Raw genomic sequence first — 24,326 nt, 5'->3', positions numbered from 1 at the left:
ATAGTAAATGTTCCGTTATGTGGAATTTTATGTAATGTAATTGCTATTAATACATTAAAAATGTATTATTTGGTTAGTTGGCTCTAAATTTATGTTAGTCAGATTGGGTACGGTGAGTAGGCTAACAATAGCCATATTAGTTAAGGCTAGCTCTAACATTAGCTGTGGGTACATGGGCAAGGATATAAGAATTACTTTACTGTCATTTCAAAAACAATGAACATATCCAAACAGAACTGATGAAGGTAATGTTTACATTCTTCTATTATGGCGCTATGTTGTGGTACATCGCTGTCTCGATTCTGAAGTAAAGAGACAGCTTCAGCCTGAGCTGTGTTGTTGACTGCCATGATGCGTTTTGCCTCCACCAGTGTCTCAACTCCTTCTTTTATGTTTACTGGCAGTGCCACGGTGTAGCAACATTCGGTTAAAGTATGGTGCCTTCCGCATACATACATTCATATGCAACCACACACATGCGTACTAATGCGCACACACTTACATAAAATAAATCTCCCGCTGAGACTAGCTTATGCATTTCCCTTTTGTATGATATTGTGGGACAATAGTGCACATCAACAGTACAGGGTAGTCAAAAGCAGTTTTAGTTCACATACTCATGTTCCTGTGGGAACCCACTACAGACTCAAATCTGCTTAGAGTCAGTTTTTAGTATGTAATTAGGACACGGCTCTGTTTATGGAAGTGTAAAAATAAGCAAGGACCTCTTGTATGTGTATGTGTGTGTGTGTGTGTGTGTGTGTGTGTGTGTGTGTGTGTGTGTGTGTGTGTGCACGTGAACTGAGAGGGTTTGGAGTGTGTGTGAAAACATTGTGATGGTAACCACACAACCTCATCATTGAACAAATGAGTGAAGGAGGAACCGTTAACTTTTCACTATAGCATCCCATTTCTGAACGACTGATTTTATAGATGAAATTCACTGCTCAACCTAAAAAAAATCCACAAAACTTTCAATATTTGTACTAGATATTAAGCAGCTCAATCCATCTATATCACAGTTATTCATCTGCTTTTAGCCACACTCACAAACATGTCAGCAGTCAGACATAGACCTGAATGCACAAAGCCAGTCAACACATTTTCGTGATTATGCAAACACAAACAGGCGTAAACATCTATCAGAACCTGAATTGTGTCTACAGACACACGTTCAATTTAAAGACCACTGACTGATGACTGAGAAGGAGCTTGTCTTCAAATAACTTCTTCTTCAGATAAAGTTTATTTCTTGGTATCGCTCCAATACAAAGAATAATTGTCTGAAATTTGGATAATAGTTTTTTTAATGCACCGACTTTGAAGTGTGAGAATTGATTTAATAACTCTCTAGGACTTAATTTGAAGTGCAAGGAAGTAGAAAATATTGAGTGATTGTTTAAATTGCTTCAAATATCCAGTGAGACAACTCTCTAACATCACCCATGTTTTGTAGCCTTCTCTATTTTGTCAGGGGATATGAATAATGCAGGGAGGCTGCAAAAACACTATCAGCCATTCCACTATTGTGACAAGAGCACCAAGAGATAGGCTGCATTCATTTGGAGCACTTCTAGTTTTTTCCAAGGCTGGAAAATGACATTTTTATCAGCCTCTTTGCCTACTCTATTTTTTTTCTTTCTTGAAAACTGAAACTTGAGGCAAGGATAATTAAACTATAGACGCATCATATAGGCTAAGAAGTCTGAATTGTTGTTGGACTGTGATTCCTGTAATATAAAATGTGTTTTGACTGATAACTTTAATAAGCGTTGAGGATTTGTACTGTCTGTAGGCTTGATGATCACAGCCTAAAATATAATAAAATGTCACGTTATTGTTCGTGTTCAGGAGTTCATTACATTAAGGAGCGTGTTTTCCTAGGAAAATCAGTGAGCCATGTGAGCACATGGAGGGACTGACAAAAGAAAACGGTGAAAAGGGAAAGCTTCCCGGGCGACAATAAGACACAAATCCAAAACAGAAAACACCTAATTTAGAAGAGGTCGGGCGGCGAAAATTCTCTTCTGATCACTCTCATTAACCGCGGACAGAGAATAATAAATTAAAAGAGTTATTTTTGACAATTCTTACCTTTAGCTTCCATGTCCGTCACGACTGCAACCAGAACAACCAGGAGAGGGAAATAATCTCTGATCCCATTCATGACGTTTTTTTCCCGTTTTGCGCTTCTCCGGCTTTCCGTGGTGAACGTCCTTGGGATCAACACTTTTCCTCTGGCGGACTGAAACACTGAGCGCCGCCGAACACCGACTACACACACTGAACACTCCTCTCCTGACTTCAGCCCGGTTTGCAGTCTGAATTCACTCACTGACAGAGACGAAGGGCTTTTAGCTTCGGTCCGCCACCACGACTACAGACTGCTGGCTGTACTGACTCCACTGAGTGACGGCTGGAGACTGTGGAGCTGCTGCTGCTGCTGCTGCTGGCCCGCTCTGTGCTCGGTGCTGGGAGCATCCTCTTCAGGGCAGCGCCGCCGCCGTGCATCAGCACCACGGACAGCTCCTAGCGTTGGCCAATGAAACACAGGGAAAGCAAACGAAGCTCCGAGTTTGGTAGTCAGGCCACTAAACTAAACACTATAATTACATCATAATTCGGATATGTATGTGAGTGCGCTTTGATTGTGTTAACTCACATGACTGAATATTTTCTATACTTTTTTTGTTTCCATACAAAATACAAAAGTAAAGTAAAAGTAGTAATACCACAATAAAATAAAAACCCACATTCAACACTGTACTTAAGTACAAGTAAAGAATCACCTAAATATACTATAAGTATCAAAAGTAAAAGTAGCCCTACTCATTGTGCATTATGGTCCCAGTTTTATACACTCAGCTGCCAGTTTATTAGGTCCACCTAGCTAAAGCTAATAGACTCATATTAGTATTTACACAGTGCTTTTCTGGTCTACTGAATACTCAAAACAGTTTACCACCCATTCACACTTCATTCATACACTGATGGCAGAGGCTGCCATGCAAGGTGCCAGCTGGATGGAATTAGGAGCGATATGGTGCTTTCTTTCCATAGTGCTCTTCCACACTTTAGCACACACAACAGCACAGGCATCGGGAGCAATTTGTGGTTCAGAAATCGAACCAGCCACCCTCAGATTACCACACGACCTGTTCTAACACCTGAGCCCTGCCAAATGCAGTCTAATACAACAGTCCTGATGACTGTAATGTGTCAAAAAAAAGTGCTATATTTTTAATATACAGAAAAACACTTATCACTTAAAAAGTTAAATATAATACCACTGCTACCATACCAGTGCTCAAAGAGGCACTTCACAAATGAAGATCACACATCACTGTACCACTCAGCCAGTGAAAAATGTTGTGTCTTCTGGAGGTTTGTCAATTCTGAGAAAATAACCCTGATGATGTGATCAGGGTGATCAAAACCTGGATACTAGTGTGTTACGTCCAAGGTCTAGAGGCAACTTGGACGCAACATATAGTGTGGCTCCCCACTCCTCCCACTCAAGGTCAGAGAACAAAGGGAATTTACAGATTAACAGTTGAAATTGTATAGAAAAGATGAAGCACTAACAACCAAGCCTAACCTAACCTAGACTGAGTAAGGAGGTGGTTGGGGTGGATGGAGGTCCAGACTTTGAACTAGGAGACAGGAGGTTGTGTCCCATGTGAAACAAAAAGTCAACATAAAATATTTCTGTTGAAGTTACGCGAGTTAAATAAACTTGTGTAACTGATGTGGGCATATGTAGTTATTTTAACTCAAACCATTATCTTTTCCTTACCTTAGCCAAGTAGTTTTGTTGCCTAAACCTAATCAAGTACTTTTTGTTCCTAAACCTAACCAAATTGCAACATTTCACCACTTTAATAACGTGCTGTTTCAAAATGGCAATGTTTCGAAGCGCTAGCATTTTATCTTTAAAGTCTAACTGGACGTTGCATATTTGTTGTTACTAACTTTACTGGGTGTTGCAAATTTGTTGTTGCTAAACATTGCTAACTTGACCACAGAGTCTTATACATCTAAAATTGACGCTAAAATGTTCCCCGGGTGTTAAAAAGCGACACCAAAGGGCCTTGACCAAGCGTCAATATGTGATGAGTCGGGAGTGAGAACGTGTTGGAACAGGTGACCGTGAAAGAAAACAAATGACAAATATGACTCCAGGGCCATAACAAGTCGGAATGTAAACATATTCAGTATTTCACAAAGAAAATAATGGCAACCAAAACTCAAAGCTAAACAAAACAAAGTTATTTTCTTAACAATGAATGTCAATAAAAACAAAATAAAATAATTATTTCCATGAAAATAAAACACAAATATATATGCAGATAATTTCCTGGACCAGTCCTTTTGAAAAATACATCGGGACTTTGAGGTATATACTTAGTTAATTTTCACACTAAAACTCCAAAGCAATTGAACTAAACCCCTCTCACGAACAGCAATTGTCCAGTCATAGGATAGCTGTAACTAAGCATGGCAGACTTGTCAAGTTCTGGATTTCTCCACATGTTAAAGCAGTGTGGGTAGTAGTAATACAGCAAAAAGATCAAATTTGTAAGGAGTATCTTACTCTCTAAGCGAATACTCTGACACGCCCTAAAAAACACAGATGGAAAAACACTGAGCTGCAGCACACCTCTCCTCTCCCTTCCAAACACTAGCTACCCTCCAGGTAGTCAGTGGACATAAAGTTGTTACTGTGATGTAGAGACAGAGCTCAGTTAAAACTTTATGGATGAAAGATACTTTTGTTACAGATTAATAACTCACCACTCTGAAACTCTTGCTCCAGTACATGTTGCTGAGCTGGTCGGCAACATGTACAGCTGAATTGAAGCGGAAGGCCACAAAACTTTGCACTTTGCAACTTTGCACTCTGTGACTCCAGCCTTTCTGATGTTGACTGTTTTCACCCGCATCACCTAAATCTTGTTTGGCCTGACAGGCTGCGGCACATAAAACTTTATTTTTTTGCATCCTTACATGGAGTTTATGTTGGAGTCTGTTGTATTGGGAGCCGCTTATTTTATGGTGTTAGTGGTGTTAGTGGATTCATTAGCTGCAGTGTTGTTGCTATAGTCGGCAGGAGGCTCGGGAACGTGCATGTACATCCTGACCTGATACCCTCACATTAAAAGCAGAATAGTGGCTATTCCAAGCAACAGAGAAAACAGGCGTATGCTTCATTTCTAAGTGAGGCTACAGCCCGTTGACAAGAAAGGCAATAAAATGTGATTTATTAATAAGTGATTTCTTTGAAAAACTACATATAGCCTCTTTAAACTTAAACTGCAGATGTTTGCAAGTCCAGCTACCTACAGTAGTACCAACCCAGCTTTACATCCTGCTCATCTTTGGATTAGGGGAAGGTTTGGCAACCCCAGCGAATGTAACCCACAATAGCAGATATTGGGTAGTCCTCATCTTTTAGCCTTTTATCTTGTAGCATTAAAAGTGGAACTCACCATTTTAAAATACAAACATTATAGCATAACTATTTAACCTCTTGCTTGTCCAAGTATGTTAGCTAAGCAGCTGAAGGTTGAATGTTACAATGAAATAACAGTCTGAGCTTACAATTTTCCTTATTATACTAAATAGCTCTACACTGCAATACAAGAACAATTCTGTTTTTTTTCCATGTCTTCTAACATTACGTGTTATAATTTTTTTCCAACTAACAGACCTAACGATAACTTAATTAGTCAGCTAGCTATAGCTAAAAGTATCTGCCAGCAACAGTTTGAGAAATAATGCAGAATTTGAATGGTTAATCTATCTAAGTGCATATATATATATATATAACGATCGCTTGTAAAACATTGCAATAAAAAAATGAAAATGAAGTGTTTCAGTCAGTCAGAAATTAGCCATACAATGAACTCAAACATGTTTGCTCTGGAAATAGCTAAATCTGCATAAAAGTGAAGAAACACTTGTGAACCATACATAAGTATACACTGTTAAAAAAAAAAAAAAGGGGGGGGGGAAACGGAAATATTCCGGCAGCTGGGGAACCAGAAAAATACCATTGCATAACAGTAAATAACCAACTCGTAAAAGAACGTAAATATTCCGGCAGCTGGGACGCCAGAAAAATACCGTAAAATAACAGTAAATAACCCACTCGTAGAAATACGGTAATATTCCATAATGACAAGTCTGTAACTTTAATTTTACATATAATCTTGTGCAATTTTTGGGGCTTTTATTGTTTAATTAAGAACATATACACCTGTAAAAACAATTAAATTAGCTTTAAATATAGTTGAACACTGCTATAATACAAATAATCAGGGTTAAATGTATAGTAGAGTGCTGCTTTTAATTGAGTTTTATTATATAATTTGACATAAAAATCTTGTTAATGTAATCAATATATTGTAAAAAAGAATGATACAACACCTGCAAATACTAGATTTTCCTTTAATAAAAACGTCAAAATACTGTTCTAAAACTGGTAATCAGCTGTGTGTGTGTTCATTGGACTTTTGGACCATTCTTCTAGAAGGGCATTTGTGAGGTCAGGGACAGATGTTGGATGAGAAGGCCTGGCTCGCACTCTCCGCTCTAATTCATCCCAAAAGTGTTCTGTCGGGTTGGGGTCAGGACTGTGCAGACCAGTCAAGTTCTCCGCACCAAACTCGCTTATCCATGTCTTTATGGACCTTGCTTTGTGCACTGGTGCGCAGTCATGTTGGAACAGGAAGGGGCCATTCCCAAACTGTTTCCACAAAGCTGGGAGCATGAAATTGTCCAAAATGTTTTGGTATGCTGAAGCATTAACAGTTCCTTTCACTGGAACTAAGGGGCCAAGCCCAACCCCTGAAAAACACCCCCACACCAAACTTTACACACTTCGCACAATGCAGTCAGGCCAGTACCATTCTCTTGGCAACCGCCAAACCCAGACTTATCCATCAGATTGCCAGACAGAGAAGCGTGATTCGTCACTCCAGAGAACACGTCTCCACTGCACTAGTGTTTAGTGGCGGCGTGCTTTTCACCATGTATCCGACGCTTTGCATTGCACTTGGTGATGTAAGGCTTGGATGCAGCTGCTCGGCAATGGAAACCCATTCCATGAAGCTCTCTACACACTGTTCTAGAGCTAATCTGAAGGCCACATGACGTTTGGAGGTCTGTAGCTCTTGACTCTGCAGAAAGTCGGCAGCTTCTGCAGATGCGCCGACCCCGCTGTGATTTTATGTGGCCTACCACTTCAAAGCGGAGTTTCTGTTTCTGTTGTTCCAAATCGTTTCCACTTAGTTATAATACCACTAACAGTTGAACTTGGAATATTTAGTAATGAGGAAATTTCACAAATGGACTTGCACAGGTACCAAGCTTGAATTCACTGAGCTCCTGATAGCGACCCATTCTTTCACAAATGTTTGTAGAAGCAGTCCACATGCCTAGGTGCTTGATTTTATACACCTGTGGCCATGGAAGTGATTGGAACATCTGAATTCAATGATTCGGAAGGGGTGTCCCCATACTTTTGCCTACATAGTGTATACCGTCAGATCACACTGTCCTATTTATCAATGCAGTTATATTGTAAATCAAACGCTGTCAAGCTTTTTGGATGTAAAGAACGGCAAGCTAGTGTAGATCATCTGCCTTTTGCTCATTGCTCACACTTAATGGAAGAGCTCGTGGTGGAGGGGGAGTGGTTATCTGATCTGTCATTTTTGCAGCCATGTAGCCACCAGAGTTGAATTCTTCCCCAATTCTGTGGAGAGGGCTATGGACTAACACATCTCCAGAATTTGGTCGCCATACCAATTATTAAGGGAAACTTACTTAATGTCTTGCAGACCTTGGATAGATATACTGTTGATTTTGTTTGCCGTTGTTTATGTTTTCCAATTGAGCTAAGAAGTGGTTTCTTTAGGTCATCCAGAGGTGTTGTTGTGCAAAGTCAGTCGAATCTGAAAATGTATTTTTGGCTTGCATACCAAAAACTTACAAACAAATGAATTCATTTAGACTGCCAAGAAAAACATCACATTCGCACTTGTCTTTCTACTGCATATATTTACATCTTTTTTGTATACCAACTTAATTTAGAAATTCTGGACTTCCCCAACTCCCGTGCACAATTGTGCACTGCCTTGCAAGGCCAGGTGGACCTAATTCAGCAATCAGCTGTAGCACTCCTGGGGCAGAACTAGAGGACAGAAAAGGAACAAGGATGCACAGCACAGAGAAACACATACAGCGGTAACAACACTTACCAGATACAAAAACTGGCTTTAGCAAGTCATAAAATATCATATTGAAACCAGGGAAGAAGTCTTTGGATACATCAAGTCTTTGCCTTTGGTGTAAGAGACCCGGGTTCAATCCCCCACTGTGACCCATCCACGTGCGACCTCAATTGTAAGACGCTTTAGATAAAAGCATCATCTAAATGAATAAATGTCTGAGTTTGCTCAAATTAAGTACATTTAAGGATGTCTGAAACTGTCATAAATAACCAAAGTACAAGATTACTCAAAATGGGTTTCTGGTCTCTATTATAGGATAAATGGATATATCTAAAATAATGTGAACAATGAAAAAACAGGATTTAAACATGTTTACTTTAGGTTTTGATAATACACCTATAGCTAAGACTCTTCAATCAAGTATCTGTAAAATGGCATTAAAATAAATTTTTCATCACAAACCCGTAATTTTACAGGAAGTTTTCTTTTTAAACCCCATTAAAAGGTGTGAACGCCTGTCATTTAACAATAAATTAAATATTACCTATATTACCTAATATTTTACCACTTTGGGGCAATTATATACTATGTTAATCTAACTTTTATAATAAATGAAGAAGAATTATAATAAAAGTCAAAAGCTGTGAAATTACAGTAATTATGGCTGTTTTCAATGATCAAAACTGTGTTTCGACAGTTTAACAATACTTGTAGACACACAACTCTATACTGATTAAAATAACATTTATTTAATGTTTTTATTTTCCAAATATCAATAATCAAAGGAGATATTTGTCAATTAACAAGAAAATCTATGTCAAGTTACAGAACAAATGTTTTTTGTTGTTAACTGTTACTAATTGTACCAAGTTTAAGAAATTCTTTTACAGTATTAAACTTATTTTTAACAGTTTTTTCTTTTAAATAATAAAAATAATATTTGTGAAAATACGGGAAATTGTGTTGTATTGCAACAGTTTGTTTACGTCGAAAAAAAACTTCTTTAAAATAACGTTTTAACCATAATGTTATGGTTAATCACAACTACACGTTTTTTGTTATTTTATATTAGACATGTAAATTCACAGTTTATTTTTGCAATTTTTTGATATTTTCATGTATTTCAAAAATACAGGAAAAAAGTGTAGACAATGGTCTTTGGGGGATTAATGCAGAATTGTTGAATGTATTGCTTTGCTTTTCAGCTAACTGATGATATATAAGCTTGCATCTTGTCTGTGAGCTTCCTTTTGGAAATCTGCATACTCCCTTGATTTGTCCCCCCACCTGCTTTGACTCAGTGAGCATAGGTTAGATTTGACAGTGTTGCATCAGCAGCCCTCTATCAGCACATTCTTTTGCATCACTTTTTTTGAGTCATCCTACTACCTCACCTCTGGCTACTCAAAACCTAATGAAGGCCTTTGGGCAGCAGATCTCAGCTCTGGGTTCTGAAGCTTTTGCAGCCAAGGTGCTCCACATCGCTCCAGTATGTGTCCAGCCTTGCAGCTGCTGCTCACCTCACCAATAGATGACTCACTACATCAATGCGGGAGAAAGTCTCCAACTCAGTGAAACACAGTGTTGAATCTCCTCAACATATTTTCTGTGATTTACGCACCTTTGCCTCACAGCAGAGAAGCTATTCATAGATTCAGCACTCTGTATGTAAAAGGGAAGTCATGCACAGGCACTCATCACATTAAAGGCCCAGTCAGCAGCAGTCTTTTGACCATATATATGTGAGGTCTATTCACATACATACAGTAACTGTACAGCTGAGTTAGAAATGTATTTGATACATTTCATTGCCAATAAAGAATCAGCCTGTTTTAATCCTGTTTACAAATGTTGCTGATGTAAACAAACCTGAGGCGTTCATTCAGATATATAATCTCAAGTTGGATGTGCCTGTACATCATTTGAGTTTAAAGTTAATACGCTTTTAATTATATCAGACACAATTTTTTATATTATTTAAGGCCAGATATTTTTCAGCAGCAGCAATTCAATTTATTTACATTCTGTGATTGCAAAATACTATCGAGAAGCATGGTTACTGGCGAAGTCTGCCTTTGCCACGTGGGATTCAACAAGTGTACTCCGCAGGAGACAAGAGTTCATGTTCAGTCACTGACCTGCAATTAATGTTTTTGTTTTACTGTGACCACAATCTTTCTCTTACCTTAACTATCACTGTCATATTCCTTATATTGTATTTAAAATGTTGGAAGTGAATGTTAAAGGGGCTATATATAAGTTTTTCAATGAAATTACATATTGATAAATCAAATTTTCAATGCCTTATTGTCAGTGGCCTGAAAACTCACTTCAAAATGAAGCACACACCTGTCTTCTCTGTTGCTTGCATCAGCCACTATTCTGCTTTTAATGTGAGGACGCCGGGTCGGATTCAGCCCTGTGCTCGCTCCCGAGTCTCTCTCTGACTACAGCAACAACACGGCAACACGCAGACATGCAGTCCACTAACACCATAAAACACTGACTCCAACATAAACTCCATTTAAGAATAAAAACAAGAGTAAAGGTTTATGTGATGAAGCCTGTCAGACCAAACGAGATTCAGATGATGTCAGGTAAAAACAGTCACACCAGAAAGTCACGTTAGCTCACCGGCTAACGCGGAGCAGTTGCTAATGTTATTCGATGCAAAGTTGTATCGCTTTTCACATCAATATTACTTCACCAGCCAACATGACCCATATTACTATCCTGTGTACCACTGGTGTGACACCAAAATGTGTGACTTATCAGATTCTGTGACCCAAATGGGAAGTTAAGCGCCAGAGGCTTTGTTGATGAAGCAGTTGCCGTTTGGTTAGGTTTAGGCACCAAAAGTACTTGGTTATGGTTAGGAAAACATTGTCCTTTGGGTTTAGTCACAAAATCTGATAGGTCACAGACTTTGGTGTTACACCGGTATCATGTCAAAGTGTTGATTTTTGCTTGCAAGAACAGATGTAGCTGTACAAATCATGTCTGGAGAAAAACCACAGCCTGCATGCTGGTGTTTCAGCGTTTATTGTGGTATTTCTGTATGAAAGTGGTTGTGTTTTGGATTTGCTCGCTCATTAGTTCAAGCGAGAACGTGCACGAGCACACACCTGATTGCAATCTTAGAACTGCACCGCTAGAGGCCGCTGAAAACTACATAATGCCCCTTTAAAAAGGTTGTAAACCTGGGATTTTGCAGAAACGTTCTTGTCAGGTGTTAGAGTTGGTGGGACCTGTGTAATTATTGTATTTGTTAACATGCAAACTCGACTAAGCACCTTTAAAGGTTCAGTATGTCGCCTAACTTTTTGTCATATTTGCTAAAACTTTTCATATTTCCGAAGGTGGCGAGATCAGGCAGGAAACTGGCTAGTCTAGAACTAGCCGAAAGGCTAGCTGACTGAAATTAGTGCCTAAGTGATTGTAAAAAACTAATATAACCTATGTTGTCGTTTAGGTTGGAGGGCTTGTTGCAATAAACAGCAGACGTAAGAAAACAACTGAGGGAGAATGAAAAAATCAGGAAGAATAAATAAACAACACAGCCATACGAGGGGAAATGTTGACAGTCACTGACAACATAAATTTGTTGTGTGGGGCAGCACCGGGAGACCACCCCCCGCTGGACAAGGCCCCCAAAAGGACAGATCCCAGGCCCAGGGACATGCCACACGCCCCATACATGAGCAGAAGCCCCAGGCCTTTGGGTCCAGAGCCCACCCCCACACCAGGGGCCAGTCCCAGGCAAGGCAGACACCGACTCCCCCCCCACCACCACCACCACCTGTTATAAAGCTCACTAAGCTCACCTCATCCAGTACATTTAGCCCCCGGAGCTCCAGGGGCATGAAACGGGGCCAATGAGACACCCCCACACACACACAGTGGATGGTGCAACACAACTTCTCCATTTGGACTCTCGCAAAACAACAGACTAAAAATAGACCTGCTTCACAAAAGTTGTTGTATTCTTCTCTTGTTCACTCCCTTTGTCAGGCAGCCATAAGTGTGTGAGACAGTAATTAGCAGGATTTAGAAAAAGCAGTACACACCATAGTGACAGATGTATCCATTCCCTTCAGATCAGAGTAGAGCAAGTTTATTGGATGTGGTGTGGAGTAGAGCAAGTGGCTCAGTTCTCCTGCCTCCTAATAACGGCATCACATTAAGGTTCCTCTGCACCTTTGCTCTGGCACTGGGGTTTATTTGTCTTAATAAGCAATAGTGTCGTGGCTGCTTCTATTAGACATGTGATAGGAGCGAAAGCATTTCCCTTCGGAATCAAGGATAGATTGCCCCGGTGGCTCCTCCTGAAGTTATTCTGGTAGTGCAGACCTGTCTGCTAGGACAGGGGAATTAGGGAAAAACATCTAATCAAGGTTTCATTTTTCAGTATATGCTCTGGCTATAAATAATAGCCACAATGCTAGTTTACTCTTGTTCTGCCTCAATAGGCATAGATGTCTTGTTATGTAGAACACACTGGATGTATGTGACAACCGACCATCATAAATATATGGTAAAAACATTTAAAGATATTATTACTTCACCTCTAACCACATCCCTCCCTGTGTGACTTATTTATCTACATATCATTTAAATGTCTGACATGACACATAATTCGGCTGAGTTTCATATAACAGTGATTTTATAGTTGTTTCAACAATTGTGCAGTAAGTGACTGCACAAATTGGCTCATTCAGTATGCCACTGCATGCTTCCTTGAGCAGTCCAGCAAGGCTACTGCTTAGTGAAGAGAGGTCAGCTAATTTCCCTCTTTCTCTATGTGCCTTGACCAGGTGTGACCTGCATAGATGAGTCTCTCTAGAGTCGAGTTCACATTGCAAAAAATGTCCCTGTTTAGCTGTTGTTTATCCCTCATGTGATGCAGATCTGATGTTTGAGATCAGTGTGACCAGCATAATGATGCATGAAGTAAGCAGGTTTTCGTCTTCTGTCATGAAATCAAAATTACCTGCTAAAGTTCAGTGTGCAACTTCCAGAAAACCCCGTTAACTGGACTGTACTTGCACTCTGTAGGCTTGAGAGGGAATCATTCTGGGCACAGGCCAAAACAGTGACACAATATAGGACTTGTTGTCTACTTCCTGTAGTCCACAATCAGCTCCTTTGTTTTGCTGACATTGACATATAAATTGTTTTCCTGAAGTGTTAGAGTCAAAGCGGTGGGTGCTGTGTACCAGTGATCTGGCCATCAGGAAGTTAAAGATCCAATCACAGAGAGTGGTTTGAACACAAGGCCTCTGAACTTTGTGACAAGCTTAGAGGGCAAATCGGTGCCACACTGTAGCATTGTCATGTAAAGTATCTCACAAACGTTTTTGTAAATATTTGATTATGTCTTTTCGTGTGACAACACTGAAGAAATGACACTTTGCTATAATGTAAAGTAGTGAGTGTACAGCTTGTATAACAGTGTAAATTTGCTGTCCCTCAAAATAACACATCACACAACCATTATTTTGTAAACTGCTGGCAAACAAAAGTTAGTACATCTCTTAAGAGAAAAGGCTTCAGACCTAAACCCTATTGAGCATCTGTGGGGCATCCTCAAATGGAAGGTGGAGGAGTGCAAGGTCTCTAACATCCACCAGCTTCGTGATGTTGTCATGGAGGAGTGGAAGAGGACTCCAGTGGCAACCTGCGAACCTGTGAAGCTCCATGCCCAAGAGGGTTAAGGCAGTGCTGGAAAACAAAATATTGACACTTTGGGCCCAATTTGGACATTTTCACTTAGTGGTATACTCACTTTTGTTGCCAGCGGTTTAGACATTATTATTGATGTTGTGGCAGAAACGAGCGGTCTATAACACTCGAGAAGCTGAAAATGTCCGACAACGCCACTTGGGATAAGCCCAAGACCTTTAAAGCACAGATCGTTTTATCAAAATTAGGGGGCAGAGACAATCAAGTTATGCTGTCCTCACTAAAAGTTGTTGCAGCCAACGTATTTTTCAGCTATACAGCTAGCTTAACATTATATTCTCCAGCATTGCATTCTCCAAGGAACAGGCAGGTTGTTGTGTTTGGCAGGATTTAATGAAGGAAAATATGTAAGTTGTAAAACTGCAAAAAGGACACAAAGACACAAACATGTAAGTACCTTATATGTACTAAATAATGTCTCTAGTACATTATCAGAGAAGGAATACTATCACAACAGGTACTGACTGTTACCAGGTACTGAAAGTAGGTATGTCAATCCAACAATACACTATCATCATCTACCAATATTCATAAATAATTTGACTACACTCAAAAACAAGAAATAATAACATCGACATGTTAATACCACTGTATATTGAAGATGACTTACGGATCAAGCCGTTTGGTGGACTTAAAGACACAGGATTGCGAGGATTGTTAACTGTGACGCTTCCTCTATGAGCCCATGTGGAAAAGGAAGTTCCTAAACACTACTTCCTGTCATCCTGACTATTTACAATTAGCTTACTTCCTCTTCAGAGCAGCTTTGTAATCACCACTAGGTGGTGCTAAGAACCTACAAAATAAGCCTATAAACTAGTTCCAATACACAAGTAATTATAAAAAATATACAATTTTATTTTTATTTTGTCATATATTAAAATAGCAACACCTGTTCTATTAAGAAAAGATATGTAATGCGTATTAGAGAAAAAAAAACAAACACCATTCAAATCAACAAACCCGCATGCGTAATTAAAGGATCAAAATCAAACACAAAGAAAAAAAACAAACAAACCCACATGCAATATACATCCAATATTTACAGAGCCAATGTCTGGATATTCAAACACTTAAAACGTATCACTCCAAACTAGTTCTGTGCATCCAGGACAGTCATATATCCAGACACTGTATCAATACACAGCAGAGTTTTATACAGATATCCAGAACAGCAAGAGTGGGAGGAGAAACGCGCCGGGGAGGGTTAACCTCTTAGATAACTGTCGCACCCAGAAGCCTCGACAGCAGCATGCACACGGCTGTAGCTCGGTCCTGCTGTGATGTGAACAACAACAATGCAAACACTGAAAGGCACGAAGATAAAAAAAAAAAAAAAAAAAGACTTCCTTACCACTCCACAGTAAACTAACAACCTCTGGCAACGGCAACAGACGTGCAGCACGCCAGCCCAGACACGTCTCCACACCCAACCGGAGAAGACAGAAACCCAAATGAGTCTACCACACAGGCTTAAAAAGGCAACTCCCCACCTCTCCCAATCAAAGGGGATGAGCCCCAGGTGTGCTGGTGCGCCTTCCCGTGTCCAGGTAAGAGGGTGGGAAAGAAAACCTCATCCTGCCACATCTACCCCCATTTTTTGTGTCGTCGTCCCGACGATAAAGAAGGCCCTTGAGGTCACGACCACGGCCGAAAAATGACAGTTTGAAGGTTTGACGCTGGGTCTGGAGGTCTCCCAGCCAGACCACCTGCCATACTACTCGCAGGCTGAGGAAGCCGATGAACATTTGAATGATGACCGGCAGTGGAACGGGTAGTCCGGCGCATAGCTTGCCCACTTGTACTGGGCTGTATCCGTAGTTGCTGCAAAAGATTCCAAGGGACCAGGAGCCGGTGCACCTGATGTAGTGTCGGACACCCATAGCCACAGGTCACTGTTTGATGACTCATTGAGCCATACCCAAGGTTAATGGTAGTTCATTTGGAGGGGGATCAGACTCAACTGGCTGTACCACAGCCTTCAACATATCGCGATGTACATTCCTTACTTTATGCAGTGCATTCACAGGTGACACAGCATAAACTGCTCCTCCTGATAAAGTGGTCACCACTTGATGGATCTCCGAGCTCCATAGGTCTTTCAGTTTATGGCGGCCCCTAGCACCATGATCCCTCACATACACCAACTGTCCCACACTCAGTTGGTCATGCCGCTCCTTCCGACGACTAGTAGTTGCTAGCAGCCACTCACGAGCACAATCGAAGGCCACCCTTAACCTCTCCTGGTGCTCTGCCACCCAACCTCATCCCCCGGCCTTGGTTCTTCCACACGCCCCAAGAGGAAATCAATCGGGAGCTTTGGTTCCTGACCAAACATCAAATAATATGGGGACTCCCCAGTACCCTGATGGTGTGGTGTTATAGCAGAAAAGGACATAAGGTAGACAGGGAGCCCAATCCCGCTTCTGTGGCAGGGGCAGTGTTCGAAGAAGATTATGCAGCGTACGATTGAAACACTCACATTGCCCATTTCCAGCCGGATGGTAAGGGGTAGTGCGAGATTTAGTTACACTATACATCAAGCAAAGTTGTTGGATCAAAGTGCTTTCAAAGCTCCTCCCTTGATCAGAATGCAGACGGCTTGGCACGCCAAACTTATAGAACCACTCAGCCACAAGAACCTGGGCCCTCTGATCACGTGTAGGCACAGCTACTGTGAATTTGCTAAACACATCTGTCATGACCAACACGTTTTCAAACCCATTTCGAGAAGGCTCCAGCAGTGTAAAATCAATGGCCAATATTTCATTGGGTCGAGAGGCAAGTAGATGGCCCATAAAACTTTGTGGCACCTGCCCAGAGTCCATTGCGACCTGACACCGTTGACACTCTTGCACCCAATTCCGGATGTCCGCAGACATCCCAGGCCAGTAACAACGTTGCTGTGGTCCTTTCGATACCTTGATGGCCATGTTGCTGGTGAAGCAGACTCAGGGTCTCCTGCTTGAGAGCTGCAGGCAGCAAAAATTGGAGAGCTCCACCAAGCGCCCCCACTGGCGTAACATTGTAGCAAACCTAAAATTTAGTTATGCAATTTAATAAGTTTATGAGAATTGATTATGAATTTTTAATATTCATAAAAACAAACAATGTTCCTCGTTAAGGGCACCACCGGAGTTGTTATAATCCTAGAGTCTCCGGACCTCTAGGTAGTTTTAATAATTATACAATGATTACTAGTGATCAGTTAGTTAATAATCGCTCAATTATCTTAAATCAATCAGTCAGTCTCATATCTAAAGAGTCAATTCTCTTGGCAGGGACGTAGAAATAGGCAACACACAGTTCTTGATTATATTACAGTGAATTTATTCTCTAATGTGATAAAAAGATGGTTGGATACAGGGAAAATAAACAATTGCTGAACACACAACGATTATGGGAAGCATTTGACTCATATGGCATAGAAGAAATAATGAAAGTAAGCTAATGCTATGAGTTTAGGAGTTAAAAAAGGGACATCCCAGAACACAGAATGTGTTGTAAGTCTTACTGCTTGTGGCGGCCTGCTTTGGCCTGTTGCTGGTCCCACACTAGCTGCCAATCCTGGCTTTTTGCTAGGGATTCTCCGGGGTTCTCCGTGTCTGATTGAAAATGCCTCCTCCGTCTGGCAACTCTGCTGTTTTCAGGTTTCCTTCGTTGTAGCTAGCGAGACTACGTGGCTTGGTCTGACCTCGGTGAAGTTGGCTCGACGAAAAAGGCTTAAAATGGAACTTGGTCGTTCCTGAATTAGTCCAGCGTAACTTAACGGACTGCTAACTTTAACAAAAGAAATAAAGAAAATAAAAACAAACTGAAGGGCAGATCAATGTCTCAGCACTTCACGTGTGTAGCTTCAAGCGAAACAAAAGGCCTGTTTCGCTGGTTGACTGAGGGCGTTGCCTGTCGAGGCACGCCGATGCGTGTCGAAGCGTCCAGAGAGCCGAGCAGAGCAGCCGAGAGAGCAAGGAGCGAAGAGAAGCACGAGAGGTCGCGTGTCGCTATTTTGTTGCCTGGGGCGAGGTTCCCCTCAGGTTTCCCCGAGATTAAACTTAATGTTTAAAAGAAAAGAAATCTATTTGCACGTATTATAATCAAATATTTTACACAATCGAACCTCAATGGTCAGACGGTTGTACTGTTCTAGGCATTTGGTAACAGGAAACAATTGTCACATTTAACGGCATTTCCAACGCTGGTATGTAATACTTATTTCGTCCACTTGGGGGAGCTCAGGTTACATGAGGAAAGCTTAGATTAATCCAAGATCATCTCTCCTTAGGAACTGGGAATATTTGTTGATTCATCCTTAAATTCAAGCCAGCAGTTAAGAGTATAGTAAAACATTCCTTTGTCATCATTCCTAAAGGAATTTTGTAGGAAAGTATTATGAACAAGCATTGATTGCATTAGATGAAGGAGTGTCTTGCTGAAAATAACACTGCAAAAGCAACTTTCTTTTCAGCACTAATAACAACGGATAGCAACAACATGTTAACATAACTACTCAAATAGAGGCAAACGTAATCAGGTAACTAAAGATTTAATTAAACTTAATTAAATGCTTTGAGTCTTTGGAGACTGCAGTCTTTGGCCATTCAAAGTTCGGCTGTTCTGGATTATGTCACACCTAGGTGAGACAAGGAGTATCCCTTTGATGGGATAACAAACAAAGAGCAAGGTCAGTTGCCACGGAAACGTGTGGGGGGGCCAGTTTTGATCGGCTGTTCAGGGAAATGCCAATGGCTGGTTTGTGTCCCTTTGTCAGTAACAATCAGGCCCTGCGTTATCAGCTTTGGAATCAAAAAGGTGCCAGTTTTATGGTCGGGCTAGCACTTAGAGAAAGCAACTTTGACCCCTCCCCTTCTTCTCTGGGGGGGAGAGAGAAATTCTCTACCACACAGGCTTAAAAAGGCAACTCCCCACCTCTCCCAATCAAAGGGGATGAGCCCCAGGTGTGCTGGTGCGCCTTCCCGTGTCCAGGTAAGAGGGAGGGAAAGAACCTCATCCTGCCACATCGTGTTATTTCAAGGGGACAACAAATTTACACTGTTATACAAGCTGTTCACTCACTTCTTTACATTGTAGCAAAGTGTCATTTCATCAGTGTTGTCACATGACACCCTGGACATTTGTGTAGTCTGTTTTTATTCACCCAACACAGCCAATGGATCAACTGTACAGAAACTGGGCATGCCTGTGTTATGTGTGTGTGTGTGTGTGTGTGTGTGTGTGTGTGTGTGTGTGTGTGTGCGCGTGTGTGTGTGTGGTTGTGTGTGTGCGTAGCAGCTCAGCCTCTGACTGAACTCGGACCCAGGTCTTTTTGATTTCCTCCAGATTCTCCCCTTTTCTCTTTTGCCTCTACCAAGCAAATTCTTATGCACCATCCCCGGTTGAATTTGTGTCTAAATATGCCCACTCACGTCTTTCCATTGATGCAGCTATGACTTATTGGTATGGAGTGTGTCGCCCACTAATCGGAAGGTCACCAGCTCTTCCACTCTGCACTACATGTTGAAATATCCTTGGGCAAGATACTGAACCACAAATTGCTCTCAAAAGCTGTTTGTGTGTGTGTGTGTGTGTGTGTGTGTGTGTGCGCGCGCATGTGTGTGATTAGTTCCTTTTTGATGACCATGATCAGTGTATGAATGGGCTGAATGTGACATGTAGTGTAAAGCACTGTAAGTGGTCGAAAGACTAGAAAGGCACTATTTACTGTAAGTACAGCCCATTTACCATTGTATGCAATAGGACCACCTCTGAAATTCACCTTGCATTCAGTCTGAACACACAAGTCTATAACCACGCAAATGCTCTGTGAGGTTGTATTGTACAGAAAACCAAATTGCTAGATAAAAGTTGAGGTCCAGAATCTGTTTTTAATCTTTAGCAGTGATGGTGAAGTAAATGTAAAAATTTGCCAGATAGAGGTGTCAGAATAAAGGCCTGTATCATCAGGGTTTATCATGTGAATATGCAAGTATTAAGAGATGTGTGTGGCAGTACATACTGTATTTTATTTGTGTGAGGAAAGTGTAAGCAAACAGGTCATCATGTGAAGTAACTTTTTTGAGGTTTGAATGTAGTGTTGGGTAAGCAAATAAGCAAAATAGATAAGAAATACAGCATTTTCTCTGAACCTTTGCGACATGATCTATTTATAATATTTATGGAACCGATTCTCATTTGTGTATATCTTTACCATCATCATCATCCTAAATTAAACTATTAAACTTGCTGAAATTTTGACCTGAAGTTCACAAAGGCCTTGAATGTCTGGATCAAAGTGCATGGAAATCCATCCAATAGATGTCAAAACATTTCACTCTGAACCACAAATGTAGAGGAAAAGTCAGGGGATTACCAAAGTCAGTAAGATTCATCATGCAAATAAGTTTCATGGAAATCCAATCCAATGTTTAGGCCTGCATTAGTAGAAGTACAGTAAGAAAAATAGAAAATATCTCCAGCCTCATCCTTTAAGTAAATTATCCTAGTCCTAAATGAATCCCACCTCTCCAGAAGAAATAATCAGGTCTAAGAAGTAAAAGAGAACTGAGCTTGATGGTCCTGTGCTTTGAGCAGAGCCACTGTTACTTTTAAACAGGCTGGTGTTGTGAGGGCTTCTGCTTTTAGGTGACAAAAGAAAGACACAAAGTTTTAAATCCCTCCACTCAGCTTCAAGATCCTCCCTCCATCTCCAGCCACACATCTGTCACCAGTGGAAATATACTATATTTTGTCTGTGTCTGATGGGAAACCAACATAATCACACCTGGCAGAAACAATTCCTTTGGAAAGAAAAGCCTTGCAGCAGAAAAGAAATGTTTCACATGGCTCTTCCGTGTTCACGTGGACTGAAAAGTACTGAACCTGCAGCTTCTCGGCCCAAACCTCATTTGTTATACAATCATGTTTATTAAATGTTTATTCATTTTGCTAGGTCAGCAGTTTGCTGCTCAGGTGCTTCTCTTATAAACAAGTTATTTTGATCCTTGTAAACATGTGAAACTGCATTATGGAGCCACATCTGTTCATATAAAATAACATATAGTCATACAATGCTTTTGACAGAGAGGGAGCAGAAAGTGGAAGGATGCTGCTGGGCTGTGAGAAGTTTCTTTAGTAAACTGGGACAGTCTGGATAGGCTATGAGATATGTGACTTTTTCTGTAGATATAATTAAAGGAAACCTTACCTGAATGTGTCATTCTAACCCATAGTGCTTTGATATCTAGCAGTTATCAACACTCACAGTGTATACATTACACATTTATCCTGACATTTGTCATGACTTTATTACTGAGTCATGGTGCACACTGCTGACAATAGATATTCTTATCTGATGCGGTTAGGTTTAGGGTTTTGGTTCTATATCAAGGGTTAAAGGGAAAAGTTCACTTTTAGTTGTATACAGGGAAAAGAATGAAGCAAACAATTAGCCAAAGCATATATACATTAAAAAAAAAGAAATGAAAATGAAAATATAAAATGGCAAAAGTGGAATTGTTCAAGAAAAAACATTTCATGTAAATTCTCAGTCATCCAGGTCATAGTTATCCAAAGAAGGTAACAGTCAAGGGCAACTGGACTTGGTTGAAGATACTAGAAGACATTTCGTCCCTTATCCAAAGGACTTCTTCAGTTCTAGTATCTTCAACCAAGTCCAGTTGACCTTGACTTTAACTTTCTTTGGATTTCATGTAAATGATTTACATGAAGGATTAAATAAGATAAAGATAGATGTGGAAGGACGCACAAAGAAGTACAAAGAATCATAAAATCTATGATATATTTTGGCCTGAGGACATCAGAGAAATCTAAAAGATACCCAATGTAAGTTGGGGATAATTTATTCATATCTCTTGGTCCCAGGTATAATTTAGGCAGCACCATTCTGCACCGGTTGGAGGAGCTCTGACTGATACCAGAGTACTCATAAGATATGCAAACACAGAAAAAGTCAGGGGATCACCAAAGGCCGTAGGATTCATCCTCTGAGGACCTTGAATGTCATGGCTTTCATTCATCTTGTAGGTTAGATATGTCAGTCAGGACCAAAGTGGTGGACCGAACGACAGAGCCATGCCATGTTTTTTAAGGTATTTATAAATATGAAAATGTATTAAAAAAATGCACAAAGTAAATAAAGTGAGTATGTTATGAACACTGTATGGAAACTGTGGCAAGATGCTGTTCATATGACTGCCTGGGTTCTAACATAGTCATTTGCAGGCTGATGCAATAGCAGCAATGTCTTTTTTATTAGAGGGCTGTGCCTGTCTGCCAGCTCCAGAGGGAGGGATGTCCCTCTGTGTCTGTGTCACCATCCCCCAACAGAGACTGCAGTCTAAGATATGCTACAGTATCCAGTGAAAATGACTTCTTCTTTTCTTTTTTCTAAAAAAATAAATAGAATATTATTGCTTATTCAGAAAAAACATCACCAGGTAGTATGACTTTAAAGCCAGAGAAAGGCATCTTTATGCCAGCATCTACTGTACACACAGATAGGGAGTACAATGAGCAGTCTGAGCGTATCCATAAACACCCTCATGAAGCAAAGGTAATCCTGTTCCCCCTCAGTGAGCCCACATCTATCTGATGAGCAAAGAGCAGCCATTAAAATTGGCAGCATTAGGGGCCACAGTGGGAGAATGAAACAGCTAATCCTCCAACAATTCATGTACAGGAGAAAGCAGTCAAACAGAGTCATTAACACAGCAGAGGCAAAGTGGAGAGACTATTCTTCAGGTCAGAGGTGTCTCTTTGCCATGGCCACTGGAACAATGCATTATCACGGTATTGCTCGGTGCCTGCACAGTCTGTACCTGAAACTGAAGCAGAGGGGGAAAAGCTGTTCATTATTCATGAGGCTTCAGTTATTCATTAGATGTTCCTGAGCATACTCTTGTCCTGTTGGTATGGGCCATCATCATGAATATTTACAGGAGGTTCTTGATATTTAAACATGACTCAGAATACATTGCCAGCAGTAAATGCCAGGTAAATAGTGGAGTAGCACTAGAGTCTCGGAGAGTGCTGTCTTTTTTGTATGACCTTTTCTCAAATGAAGCTTGTGTCACCGGGTTGGAATTTCGGCCAAATAATATATTCAGGCAGCCAAATAAAAGAGAAAGCTGTCTGTCAGTGAGTGCAACATACATATAGTATGTCAAAAATCTAAAAACTCAAAATTCATGCTGTAATTTAAGTACTAATCCAGGACATCACCATATCAGTACATTTATTTTTGCATTTATCACCAAATCACTCATTTGGTTTTTGTTCTTTAAAACTTATGTTGGGAGGAATTTTGTATTTCCAAGAAATTAGTTTGCAAAGGCAGCAGTAAAGGCCACACACACACCACACTGATCTCTACTTAATGTCCTATCTGTAAGAAAGGAACACGTTGTCTCTAATAAAGAAACCAAGACCACAAGGTATCAAAGAACACGGCAAAGACTGAGCCAAAAATACACTCGGATGACAGTTTATTGGGTACGTCTAGCTAATCCAAAAGTCCTGCAATCTTCATGAACTTTATAATGTTCCGTTTTTGTGAAAATTGTTTTAGAGAGGTGGTATTCAACTGTTTGTGTTATGGCAGACTAGGCAAATGGACTCAAAAGCAGACTTGGGACCGGTGAAAATCCAGGAATTTAAAGTTTATTGAAAAGTGGGGTGAGAGCAGAGCAGAGGGCAGACCAGGGAATGGAGACCAGCGAGTGAACTTCCAGGCGGGCCGTGAGCTGAATGAGGCAGTGGCAGGATTTCCAGGCAGGCAGCGATCCTGAGCACAGGGAGACAAGGTCAGTGATCTCACAAGAATCAAACAATTGAATATAACACGAGACTGGTTGGCCACAGCGCAAATACCACTGAGGTAAGCTGACGATCGGGCAACAAGTGAGGTGAAGAACCGGGTTGATATACTGCAGAGTCTTGAGTGGAATGTGGATCAGGTGTGCAGGTGGAGCGCCAGGCCCAGAGTGAGAAGCCACGCCCAGACAACACAGAGAGACAGACAGACTAACAGGAGACACAGGGAGGGAAGAGAACGTCTCGGGTTACGTATGTAACCCTGGTTCCCCGAGAAGGGGAACGAGAGACTGCGTCGGTTACGACACTATGGGAACGCCTCTAGGCGAAGCAGGTCTGAACGTGAATGAAATCACTCCAATCCTATTGGCTTGTTGCTAGAACGGTAAGGTGTGACGGAATAACCGGAGGAGTATAAAGCACACCTGTACACACTCATCATTAGCTTAAACTATGAAGCAGGCACTTCAGGCGGGGAGAGAGGTGCGGCGGGCCGACGCAGTCTCTCGTTCCCCTTCT

The 24,326-nt window shown here is 40.9% G+C and overlaps 2 protein-coding genes across 5 annotated transcripts in view; one reads left to right on the top strand and one right to left on the bottom strand.

Moving 5' to 3' along the window:
• The window catches only part of sez6b (seizure related 6 homolog b), a 234,389-nt gene extending 232,185 nt beyond the window's left edge, over window positions 1-2,204 (bottom strand). Inside the window, exon 1 of the mRNA XM_046072890.1 lies at window positions 2,095-2,204. Coding sequence (XP_045928846.1) covers window positions 2,095-2,167 — 73 coding nt within the window. The 5' untranslated portion in view covers window positions 2,168-2,204. The remainder of the gene's footprint in view (window positions 1-2,094) is intronic.
• pipox (pipecolic acid oxidase) overlaps window positions 1-24,326 on the top strand; it is a 1,053,392-nt gene that overhangs the window by 954,708 nt on the left and 74,358 nt on the right. The window lies entirely within an intron of this gene.

Source organism: Micropterus dolomieu, linkage group LG17, assembly GCF_021292245.1.
Source record: "Micropterus dolomieu isolate WLL.071019.BEF.003 ecotype Adirondacks linkage group LG17, ASM2129224v1, whole genome shotgun sequence".
NCBI lineage: Eukaryota > Metazoa > Chordata > Actinopteri > Centrarchiformes > Centrarchidae > Micropterus > Micropterus dolomieu.
This window is presented reverse-complemented; position numbering and strand designations above follow the sequence as displayed.